The 12699-nt window shown below is 42.0% G+C and overlaps 1 protein-coding gene across 1 annotated transcript; it reads left to right on the forward strand.

The window, feature by feature from the left end:
- Nucleotides 1–3744: 3744 nt before the first annotated feature.
- On the forward strand, nt 3745–5975 carry LOC115404703 (uncharacterized). Its single transcript, XM_030114100.1, has 2 exons — nt 3745–4462; nt 5722–5975. Exons 1-2 carry the CDS (start codon nt 3745–3747, stop codon nt 5973–5975), a joined length of 972 nt encoding a protein of 323 aa, XP_029969960.1.
- The last annotated feature ends 6724 nt before the right edge of the window (nt 5976–12699 follow it).

Genomic DNA, 12699 nt, shown 5'->3' on the forward strand with positions numbered 1-12699 from the left:
GAGATTTCGGTCCAAACAAGCACTTGGAAAGCGCCCAGTTGTTCCCCTCATCAGGATTTATTGGCACACCGATAAACAGTTTTAAGGTGCGATGTGCGAATCTTTTCATCAAAATTAGATTCATCATTCCACTCAGTGCAGATGGCATGAAATACATTCTGTGCTGGTTACTTACATTTTAAAGGCAGACTGTTCTTTTTTTTTTTTTTTTTTTTCCTCCTCCTGGATTTAATGTCTTTTGGGCTCAGTGGGGGTTTGGATTAGTAATGAGATATTCATACTCCTTGGCAATCTGGTTATTAAAACTTTCCTGATAAGTTTCTGAAACTGGAGCAGAGCAGTAATCCTTGTGACTGCTGCTATTGTGATTAATACACTTCTCGTGTGTGTAATGGCGTTCATGACTTTACCTGCTAGTAAACTCGCAATAACATGCAATGGGACATTTTTAGGAAAAGTAGCTCCGGGTAGAAATCTACAGGCCTGACACAGCGCGGCTTGTTACAGAAAATATTTGACACTCGATGAGATTCTGTATCTTTCAGGCCTCACTTGGCTTAGCTATAAATTGCTTTTTCTGAGACAAGCCCCAAGCTCCATTACCCCCAGTGGAAAACCATCTCATGGAAGGAGTTGTCACCTTGAGGCCGATCTGTTCTCTCACGACTGACTGACAGCGCTCCCTCTGCCCGTCTCGCTGCCTCTTTCTGTTTGTCTCTGTTCCTCTATCTCCATCCTCCATCTCCCCCCCCCCACCCCTACCCCTCACTCTGCAGTCTGTTTAGATCAAACTGCTCCTGCAAGCATCTCTGATTTTCAATCAATTTCAGGAGCAGCACTTCTCATTGTTGTCCGCCTGTCTGTCAGTCTTCAGAGCACCCGCTGCTGGCGGGAGTGGAAGCCGAATCCATCGGAGACGCAACCCCGGTGCCATTCAGCGTTCACAAACAAGTCTGAGCAGCAGTGTCTGACCACTGCCGGCCCGGCCCTCCCCCTCACTGTTATTTTAAGTACACTTTTTTCTCCAACTTGCCTGCGAGCTATGAAAACCAACTCGGTGGCAAAGTAAGTGATAAGTGAGAGCTTGTTTCATATTAATTCATCGCATTGTGTCTTCACCCCAGCGCGCCCGGCTTTATGTGATACCATGTTAGAGCTCAGTGTGCTCCGCGATCGTATCGGGCCCACATCATGATTAGATGCCATGTGAGCAGACCGGGGGGCGCGATGCATCGAGCAGGCCGATTCACTTTATCAAGATATACCACAAAACTCTGCTGCAGCCTCGCTATTTTTAAACGACCAACTCCTGGTTAGATGTGTAAAGATTGTTGACTTCAACTCTTTTTTTTTTTTTTTTTCTATAAATGTGCTGAACAGGGCGATAAATTGTACATAGCATGTATTATTTATCCCTGTTTCGTATTAACTGTGCGCACTGGTGCTACATTGGATGTAGATGTTGAAAAACTGCACACTTTGATGACACTAATCCTTAAAGATTAAAGGCATGGATTAGAAATCAATTGATCTATAGAAGCGAACAGTAGTGCTTATAGAATCATCTTTCATTAATCATGAGTAAAAAAAACAATGTAAAGTGGCAGTAGAGACAAGTACATATTGATATTATATCATCTTGATATATCAGATTTCTTGTTGTCCTATATTTAATGTCATAATTTATTCGAGGTGCCATTTGTTTCCAAGCAAAATTAAAATAAAGTCATGCAATTCTCCAAATTTACCAGAAAATTCAAACATAAATTTTTGGCCCTGCCCATACTGGACATAATATTCTCAATATTGATGAATATAAGACACAAATTGTCTATATTTTCTCGAAGAAATTAGTTGTTGAATCATTTATTGAAATACATTCCACAGTAGATGAACATGATGAGTTTACTCTGATGTGATGTAAAGAAATTTAAGTTTCATCAGTTGCTCTTCTTTTTGGTTATATGATTAGTGATATATAATATTCTGAGTTTGGGTTTTTTGTGTTACAGTAATGACAGCAATCATTCCACTGGGATTTGAGCTCCTCTGACATGCAGATGACCGACACTGAACAGTCTGAGCACCTCTGCAGGATCACCGACACTGAACTGTACTTGAACGCCTCTCAGACGACACACTCGCGGCTGCTGAAGCAGCTTCTCAGTCTGAATCACATCAACACGTGATGGAGATTGTCATCTGATCTGGTTTGTTTGTTCAGAGGAACGCAGCAAAAATACTGGACATGCTTAGTGCTCCTGAACGAAATCACAGTGAATTTCACTTACATAGTGCGTCTTCACTGCTTCAGCAGCCCCCAAAGTGCTTTACACTGTTTACCACATTCACCCATTCACACACATTCACACACCGGTGGTGTTTTTACATAATTGATGAGCTGCCAGCGTCACTTCTGCCTTCTGCTGAATTATTTTCAAAATCTCCCTCCCACTGTGACAGAAGCCACTTCACCTGTCAGCTGAAAACAGCACCGAATAAATGTAAAATCTAAGTCAGTCTGTAAACAATTCACATACAATGTCATGTATGAAGTAAACGTTGAACCTCCAGAGGAAGTCGGTGTTAAAAGATTTAGTTCATGCTGGCTTTTGATGTCTGTGAGCATGAAAAAGCATAACATATCTATTTCATTTGTTAGAATCAGTTTGACCCCCCCCTCGCCCCCAGTTGAAAACCTTCCCTCTGATTTTCAGTAATTAAAAGTGTATTTCTATCACATTTTGAACTCATGACGGCAATATTTTAGATTAAATACAAACTTGCTTGCTCAGGACTAACATCATGAGCACACAATCCTATCCAACAATAAACGAGACTGTTAATTATCAGTGTGTTTGTGCAAAGGAAGGCCGACTTTGTTTCGATTTTTTTTTTTTTTTTTTTTCTTTTAGGTAATGTCAGAGTTGTTAGCTACTTAGTCAGCCGGTTTCTGTATCACATTAATAAAGCCCCAGAGAAGTAAACAAATACCGTTTTCCACTCTCATTACGGCCATTTCTGCACCAGTGGAGCGCGAGGACGCTGCTGGGTAATGACGTGTGCATCTCAATGTAATGAATTAGACACAACCTCCAATCCGCAACCCCTGACATTTCGTGGACAGAATAATATGACTTAAGGCTGACGCATATTCAAGCCTCATCAGGGCACTCGAGCAAAAGCACCTTCATACGCTCAAAACGAGGAGTTATATATATTCAGTGCAGCGTCTGAATAAGCTAGTAAACAACTGAATGCTTTGTTAAATTGGACAGAGCAAACTATAAAACAACACATAAAAGTTGTTTTGGTGTTCCTCAGCCTCTTAACAGTAGCAGAAGAAACTGCTGGGAAAGAAAAAAAACTCCCAGAATTTGTCACGTCGTACCCATTTGTGAAGTTGGTGCACAGTAGCAAAAGATTTTCAGTTTTATTAGAGGCTTATAACCAGAGGAAAGGGATTATGAACTGAATCCTTTGTAATTAGGTCCACTGGGTGAATGTCTTAGAAACAATAAACTTCAGAGGAAGCAGAAGTCAAGGTGATTGGCTCCAGACGAGGAAAACATGTTTACTTGATGCAGCGGAGATGAGCCGAGTTGCACAAACTGTATTTCTGTCCTTGTAACAGGATGTTCCCCAGAGCATTACAAGTCCATCTCTTATGAGTTAAAATGGGGACGAGAGCCGGCGTGCGCTCACCTCCTCTCAGACAGACATCCTCCCGGCGAGCCGTGTACCATGAATGAGACGTCTCCCTCCCTCTGCTCCATCTCCGTCTTCCTCAACCTCTGCGCCTCCTCTAAGGTCCTTCTTCTGGTTCCCGGCTTCGGCCTGAACATCTTCATCCTGATTTCCCTGGCGTCCAGTTTGCTCAGCGGGCAGAGCAAGATAAGGAGCAACGTGGCGGCGTTCGTCCTCGGCAGCACCGTCTGCAACCTGGTCAGCCTCGGCCTGTGGCCCATGACCATCCACTGGCGGCAGCACGGACACTGGCTGCTGGGCTCCCGCCTGTGCGAGGTCATGGTGGCCGCCAAGCACCTCGCCAGCTCCGCTTCCTTCCACTACGTGTCCTTCATCACCTTCTCCGTCTACCTGACGGTGGTGTGCGGCCGCCAGCGGCTGGTGGACAGCAGGGCGTTCCTGGCGCTGCAGCTGCTCTTCCCGCTGCTCCCCGTGGGGCTGAAGGAGCTGGCCCTGTGGCTGTTGGGGCGCCACGTGGACCACCTGGATCCCGCCAACCTCACCTGCTTCTCCTTCATCAACGACCAGGCCGTGCGCGTCCTCTTCCTGGTGAAGACGGCGGTGTTTTTGCCGCTGAGCTTGTATTTCTACGCTCATGTGCTGCACACCATCGTGAAGAGTGCGAAGGTGATGCACAGGAGCCAGAGAGTCAACGTCCAGCTGGCCAAGGTGTTCAGCCTCATATCTCTCATCACCTTCACGGCGCATGTACCTGGTAAGATCCTTACACTTTGAATGAATTTACTGGAATCAGAGAGCAGGGTCGGTTCTTGTATAAAAACTGAAGTTTCAACCTTCTGGATTGATTTATAACTTTTGCCACTATAGTTTGATGATTTCATGAAAACACAAATGCAGTTTTCTGCATGTTGTCTGGAACTTCACGATGTACTGAAAATGCACAAACTTATATATTAGGCATCTTCTTCATTTCACTGAACCTTTTATGGTTTTTTTTATTCCCATTGCTCACACTGCATCTGATATCATATTGATTTTTTTTTAATACCAATGTAAATAAATGATCCTCAGTGAAATAAATCAACAGACTTGTGTTGAAAGATCCTCATGTATATACAGTATATATGTTTTTACTTTAATCAGTTACTTGCAGCCTTTACATCTGAAATGCATCTGGAAAAAAATAATTGAAATTTAAAATTTTTTAGTGGTATAAATTAAGTTGTCAAATTTTTTTATTTTATTTTGATGAATATGATTATTTCATTAAAAAGAAAAAAATGTTTAAATGTTAATTACAAAAATAGAATTTAATCTTGTAATATATTCTAAATTGTCTTAAGGAGAAAAAAAAATCTTCAGTTATCTTATACTTTTTTGAGACTCAAAAATTCTGGATTTACACTAAAAATGATGATTATTTTAAAATACTTTGTATAGGCCTAAGTAAAAGCTCCCATAGCAGCACAAAGTCACTTTTCTCCCCCACAGCTTATCTTTGTTTTGTAGAAAAGAAAAATGTGTTGGTCCTGAAAGGGTTGCAAGTGGTGTCAGTGCCGCGTCCTCGGGAATCGGATCACTGTTTGATGTTGTCCACTCAAAATTACAAACATCAGTTCAGGGAGGTTCTCCATCTTGCTAGATTTCATCTATTGAAACCTTCTGTTTGAGGAAAAATCACACAGAAATGCTGCCATCAGTGTGAGCAGAAGTTTTGTGACACTCGATTTGAGTGTGTTTCTTTGATATTTAGAGAAAAAGTTTCAAGTCCACACATAATCAATCTGTATGGGTTAAGCTGATTTTTTTTTTAACTTTTTTCCTTTGAAATTGTACTTTTTGTGTGTCTTTTTGTGTCACTTCTTTGTACTACTAAAGCATTTTTATGGCGATCTATGAGAAATGGTTCTCATGTCTATACAGCATATAGTGAGCTGTATAATGATTTGCATGGTGATGATGATCGCCTATGTTATGAACAAACATAATAACACCCTCCTTTATGTACTGCAGGTGCTGTGTTTGCAATGATGAAGCACTCCTCTGTGTGTCAGGAGATGGTCAGGGATTTGCTGCTGGACCTGCCTTTGCTGTCCAGCCCCATAATCCTCCTCTGCATGAATAAGGAGCTGAGAAACCAGTGTGTCCTGCTGCTTCACCGCAACCCTCCCAACCACGATGCGGGAAGGAAAAACAAGGCGGACGAGCAGCACAGGACCCTCACCACTGAAGACACAGACCCGGTGCCCTGCCATCCAGAACATTAAGACTTTCAGGTTAATAAAGTCACATTTGATGTTGATTTCATGCAACTCAACAGTTTCTTTGTTCCCCTTTGACTGAATGTTCTTTATGCCATTGAAGTGGAAAAGACAAATGAATAGGAAATAGCAAATCAATCAATATATCAAAGATCCAGTAAATGCCAGGATGTGTGTGCATGTGTGTGTACTACTGGAGGAGAGAATATAGGTCAGAGTCGGACTGAGTGTTCATCTCCTTCAAAGTCTCAGTGAGAATAACATTTCCTTCCACGTGTTTGGGATCAATATGTCTGAGTGCTTCTCTATCTTATGCGGCAATATTTTTTATTCATGAGTTGCTTTCACTGTGCTTACAGGTGAAAGTCTGCTCGTGGCTGACCGGCGGGTTTACACTGACACCTAGTGGTGACATTGTAGACTGCATTTCCTATTGGAGAGCTTAAATATTTAGGCTTGAAAAAAATCCAGCTAGTTTACCATTTATTTATATATATATTTATTTATTAATTCAGTCATTCATTTATTTATTTCCATACATCGCTTGTATTAATTTGGAAAGTCCTTTCAGCCAGGATTCAAAATAGACTGCATCGGTTTGCAGATACAGAGGCTGTGGATTATTGCTGCCAAAACTGGCATTACAGCAGTAAGAGGATTTAAAACAATCATTAACAGTAACTATATGCTGGATAAAATGTGCCTTAAGCTGATTGTGAGATGCCCTGGTCTTTGCTCTGCTCTCAGTCAGTAGATGGAGCCCCTGGCCCACTTTTGAAACTGCTGCCTCCAGTAAATCATGAATGACTGAATAATATCCATTAATCTTGGTGATAGATGCAGTGAGAGGGATGCAACCTGGGTAATGAATATGCATATTTATGAGCTTCTTCGCTCATGACTGAGATAATCCAGGCACATATAACTTACATATTTCCCTGCTGCCAGTTTGCCTTCATTTCCTGGAAGCTTCTCTGGGTCACTCACAATTTGGAGCTCCCACGGCTGGACCTTTAACCCCGGTAATTTCCCATGGGTCTTTGCAGCACAGAGACGCCTATAGAAAATGGTAATTACTGATATCTCCTTCTACCCACATATTACATCAACTAGATGAACCACAATTAACATATTACTGTACAGACCAATGTTTTTTGCATGCTGGGTAGCTGGTACTGAGCAGCGCCGGGGCATTTGTTCACAGGAGCAGACTAATGTGACATGCTGCTACAGCACCTGCAACAAATATACCGGAGCAGATGCAAATGTATGGAAATGAAAAGCACTGTGAGAAATATTTCAAGGTGTTTTGATTTTTCCTCTGCCCTCATACGTTGCCCCATTTAACATTTGGACCGATTACTGTGATGTGATAATACAAAGTGAAAATTCTTTAATGATTTTAATTCAATATTGTATTATTTCTGGAGCGCCACAGTGGTTTTAGTGGTATAGCCTCACAGCAAATCTCACAAATTCAAGCCTGGGGGGGGGGGACCTTTCTGGGCAAGTGCATGTTTGCCTGATGTAGGGGTTTCCTCCAGTCCAAACCCAGGCGTTTGAGGTGAACTGGTGAACTTAACTGACTGTAGGTGAGAATGTGAGTGTGACTGTAGGTGAGATTGACTGCCAGCCTGTCTAAAATGTACCTTGATTGCCCCACATTTCAGCTGGGATCACTTCCAGCATTCCTCAAGTTGGATGAAGCAGTGTGCGATAGATGGATTTCCCATTTCAGTCAGCAGTTTATCAGTGACACGGCCAGCGCATGTTACTTTTCACACTTGCCATTCATAAAAGCAAAGCCACTTCAAGCAAAGTACTTCATCGGAATAGGGACAATAGCTGAGTGATTTCACTGTTTCATTTGGAGTACACAGCACCAGTGTGCTGTGCCAACTAGCATAACATCACATTCTGTCTAATTACAAAGACCATTTTTATGCAATTATATAAAATTTCTCCCCTGTAAGGCATTATATAAGATCTTTCCTTGAATCAAAGAATCATTTCAGTCTGCACCAAGTGTCTTCAGTTGCCTAGCAACTCCAGCCCTGGTGCGGACTAATGCTGTCTGGTGTGTGGAGGTAAATCGGGGGGCAATCGGATTTCAAAATAGGTTGAATGTAGGCGTGGGTCAAACTTTGCTATTGCTCTAGGACAGTTTTCCCGATCTGTGCTGGATTCTTGTTGTGTGGTTTGTGTTTTAGTAGTAGGGGGGAAAAAAAGAATCAATGTAGCTTACAAGGAGAAGTTTGCTGCAATTAGAATAAGATTAAGAAGAGTTTTGTCCAAGGACAACAAATCAGATAGTATCTAGTGATGGGAAAGTAACATTTAACTGCTGACTATGTAGGCTACTCCTCACAAGTTCCCCCCAATGGTGAAATTAACCATGCTTACCACCTGAGCGGCCGAGTCCTCGGGCAGGCTGTGGCTTTTTTTTTTTTTTTTTTCCCAAGCATGGAAATTTGCTTTGTGGATTGCAGCCATGTCCTTACTCAGTGGTATGTATAATTGCAGTGGTGGCTTTTACACTCACATGTGAAATGCAAATGCCTATAGCAATTGTTCTCCTCCTCTCAGGTTTCCTGCTTCTTGTCCGTTACGCTTCACTAAAACAGCTCCACATCGCCTTCAGCAAATCAGCTCCTCTCTTCTTCTTTTTTTTTTTTTTTTTTGCGCTGCTCCCTCTATTCCTCTGTTCATTAAAGTTTCATGCCAGATTTTTACTTTGATAACATATGCATATTGTATGTCATGCTGCTGGATGCAGGTAGCATCACACAGGCTGGAAAAAGTCTGAAAGAAGTCCAGATCCTTCCCTGTAAACTGTCACACACTCCTGCTGTTTCTTTCATATCTTCACAGATATGTCAGTACAACTGGCGAAACACTTTTGACAGCCAGGAGAGATATTTCATTGTGTTAAAACTCATCCATCCAGCTGATCACACCGGTATGAAGGAGCCTCCGTGCGTTATTGGATATGCTATTTGAATTTCCATAGGTTGTCATCCCTCCTATCCTATCTCCTGCTGACAGACTGCGTTTCCAATACACACAATCTTCTGTATGCCATCTCAGAGTTTTGATGAAGAGAATGAAGGAGGGATTTTTTTTTTTTGCAGTGCAGGTTGATGCAAAATGGAAATTACATACTTGTCAACTATGCAGTTGGCTTTCTACTCACACACTTCTGTTGAAAAAAATAACGCTAAAAGATAATTTTTTTTACAAGACTCAAGATTTTATACCAAGATGATTGAAATAGTGGATTTCATTGTAAAGCCACCTTTGTTGTCGCTGTCTGTACATTTTCAAGGAAGGTAAATGCATTTATATTGACGGCGCAAAGTATAAAAACAAAAATAAACTTAGGACTTCCAGGGCCTAACATCATTACGTTTGGACGCGCCTCAGCCATGCAGGGCTCACACCTCCCTGCGTATCGGAAATCAAATGTTGGACAAACAAAATGTGTTTGTAGTGAGCTCTGACAGAGGAACTAATTCGATGCTGTCAAACTTTAGCGGATCTCCCGCTGTCTGTCGTTACTCCTCTCGTTTCTCAATCTCACTTTTTCTTTCGGAAGCTTTCTGATGCATTTGCGCTCCTCTCTTCTTGGCCCGAAAAATCACTTTGTCACATAGCGACGCATCATTTCACATGCTAAATTTTTAAAAACTGGGACTGGAAATCCTTTCTCAGCATGCAATATCCATTAGGGAGAAAATTATTCATATGATTCCCCTGCATTATTTATCACTTAATGAAGAGAAATATGTGGCCCCTCACGCTTTCGCCATTGTTACAGGCCAATACTCCACCTCTCAGGAGGACAGGTTTGCCTGTACGGGGGTCCCACTGAGCCTGGATAATCTGGAGTGGGGAAGGACTTTGGATCACGTAGTAATAGGATTTAAAGTGCTCTCATTCTTCTATCACCTCCAGAAGATTCACTTCATGGAGGTCCTATAAATCTCCTCTCCAGAGGTTGTTGAGATCGACGTTGCTTATTTTTACTTAACATTTGTTTTATTGTGGGATTTTGAGGAAGGTTTTTCCAATCTTGCGGGCAGACGCACATAAATAACTAATACCAGGCCAAAGCCTACTCTCACCATCTTTTCTCTCCCGTCTTTCAGCGATGCGCCGCAGACTTACCAGCTTAACGAGTGGAGATCCCATAGAAAACATTAGCCGAGCATAATTTGGAAAGACAGGAAAATATCTTAGAGCACCATCAAATGCATTTATTCCGGAGACAATTGTAGCCGCTGTAAAATCAAGCGGATATGCCTGTGTCAAATACAAACTGTCGTAGGATATTACAGTCAAGGTTGGCTTGTCTGTGTATTGGGTTATGAAGCCTCTGTTGTTGTGCGGTGCAGGGGGAGCAGATGGAGACTTTGCAGGTGGGAGAGTCGGGCTTCTGTTCAGGGTGGGAGCGGATAGAGGAGGAGCTGCATGTCTGCTGCTTATATCCCATCCTCTGCTCTCTGGGGTTCCCAATATCACAGCATTGAGGGTGATAAATGGACCTGCAAAGGCGACACTAACCAAGTTCACGGTTCACTGATTTGGTCACTTTCTTCCTCTTACTATAGTCATTTTTGAGGGATCTTGCCAAACTCTAACGTGGAAATCTTAGTGTAAACGTTAATATAGCTGTGATGATGCTGACACTCTAAGCACGTCAATCTTGAATGAAAATTAAAATGTATGGATGCTAATACAAGGCTTTATTAGCATAGTCGATGCATTATTTAGAATACACTACAGTAAATGCAATCAAGTTTGACTGCCTGTGTGCATACACTTACATGCTGGCAAATTGAGGTAAATACCAAAGACATTGTAAATGTGCAGACGCTGACCTTTTACCACAAATAAACACGAGCTTCCCAACGCCGCCGGTTCTGTATACCCTGCAGCTTTTATGGGTCACAAGGAACACTTAAGTCTGCATACACATGTGGAGACAGCAGCGCTTTTGGCAGCAGTTTGTGGTTAAACAAACAGAAGAAAGATGAATCATTCCTCCTTGTTTTAGAGAATCACTTGAAGTGTCGTTTTCTGTCCGGATGTGTAATACGATTTATATATTTTCAGCCCTGTGTGATTGTAAACCTGGGATTTTCTTGTGAGCCGGTTTTTTTTTTTTTTTTAATTTGTGCTGTCCTTTCCGCTTTCAACCGCCTCCACCGCCGAGCAGACCCTCACCTTTTGTTTACGCATCTGCCCTTGTGGTTTTCGCTCACTTTGATAAATAATTGACATGCGCTTCTCCTTTGATATGCGCTTTAATGCTTTTTTCACCAAACTTGTAGAAGTCTGCTTGCATAGTGCTCCTCTCCTTCTCAGTTCAGAGTGCACCTCAGTACAGTTGCTGATTTCATGGTGACAGCCCCTTTAATTCAATATTTATATCGGGTTCAATCTAGTTTTATTTTTTTCCAGGAAGAAAAAAAGGAAACATAAAAGGACAAATCGGGGGGCTCGGTGTGTAAGAGAATTACTAATTTTCCAGAACAACAGTGGATAAGAGTCGTTCTTTTTGCCCCTTTTTAGTGTCTGCTGCCTTCCAATATTTTCCTTCAGCACAAAGGCTTTTAATGTGGTTGTTTTGTAGGATGTTGTTGAACTACATACTGCACATTCACAGCTTATAGCCTTTAGTGTATTGTTGACAAAAGTTACTGCGTGCTCACCGGTGCCTCATTTATTGAACGCTCCAGGCAAAAAGCATTTCAAAGTGAGGAATTGTCTTTGAGAAGCATTTTTTTTTTTTTTTTTTTTTTTTTTTTTTTTTGTTCTGAAAGTGCTGTATTTTTTATGGAATCGCTTGACATACACTCTGCATAAACTCAGAACAATTTGAGGATGGTAGGAGTTCAGCCCCTCAAGTGTTTGCATTGCATCGCTGTGGAATCAAGTTCAGGGTCTCAGAGTCTGGGAAAGAAATTATTTCATTATTTATTCAATATCTCACGGAAGAATTAGTGAGCATTAATTTGTGGATCCATCTATGCACACAGGAGTTAGTGTATTTGTGCAGGTTTATTAATAGAGCAGACTCCTGAAATGCACAAGAGACTGAAACACACAAACAGTAATATCAAGAAGTAACACATAAGATCAATAATGTAATTTTTTTTTTTTTTTTTTTTTGCTGTTCTTCCCCACCTGGCTCATGCTCATGTGGTGGTGGCACCGACAGGAGAAAAACCCGCTAATTAGATCCTTCTGTAAAGAGGCGGAGCGCCAAGAGTCCCCAGCTGTCATTACTACTAATAATAAAGGCGGGAAACGTTGCGGAGCGCTCAGGGGATGCGAGCGAGCCTCGGCGGCGCTGTGAGGACTTTATGTCTGGACAGCAGTGAACGCTGCCTGTTGGTCCCTGTTATCTGTCCATCCATCTTCTATCCAACTTTATCCAGCTCAGGGCTGTGAGGCTGTTGAGCCAGTCCCTGTTGGACTGAGGAAGGAACACCCCGGACAGGTAATTAGTCCATCACAAGACACACACACACACACACACACACTCTCGCAGTTCACAGTTTGGGGCAACATAGTCACCAGTTACATACTTTTGGACCCAAAGTCCATATCAGAGGACAAATAATTTAACATTGCCAGCTCAAAAGCCAAAGAAACCAATTGTTGGAAATAAAAATAATGAAGCTAGAAGAAGAAGAACATTGCCAATCGGGTTCTCGGGATATTC

Source organism: Salarias fasciatus, chromosome 2 (assembly GCF_902148845.1).
Source record: "Salarias fasciatus chromosome 2, fSalaFa1.1, whole genome shotgun sequence".
In the NCBI taxonomy this organism is placed as follows: Eukaryota; Metazoa; Chordata; class Actinopteri; order Blenniiformes; family Blenniidae; genus Salarias; species Salarias fasciatus.

Excerpts from the sequence above, each read along its gene's own strand:
- LOC115404703 (XM_030114100.1), top strand. The coding sequence starts at position 3,745 with ATGAATGAGACGTCTCCCTCCCTCTGCTCCATCTCCGTCTTCCTCAAC. Across the intron at positions 4,463-5,721 it reads CTTCACGGCGCATGTACCTG|GTGCTGTGTTTGCAATGATG; the intron begins GTAAGATCCTTA and ends TATGTACTGCAG.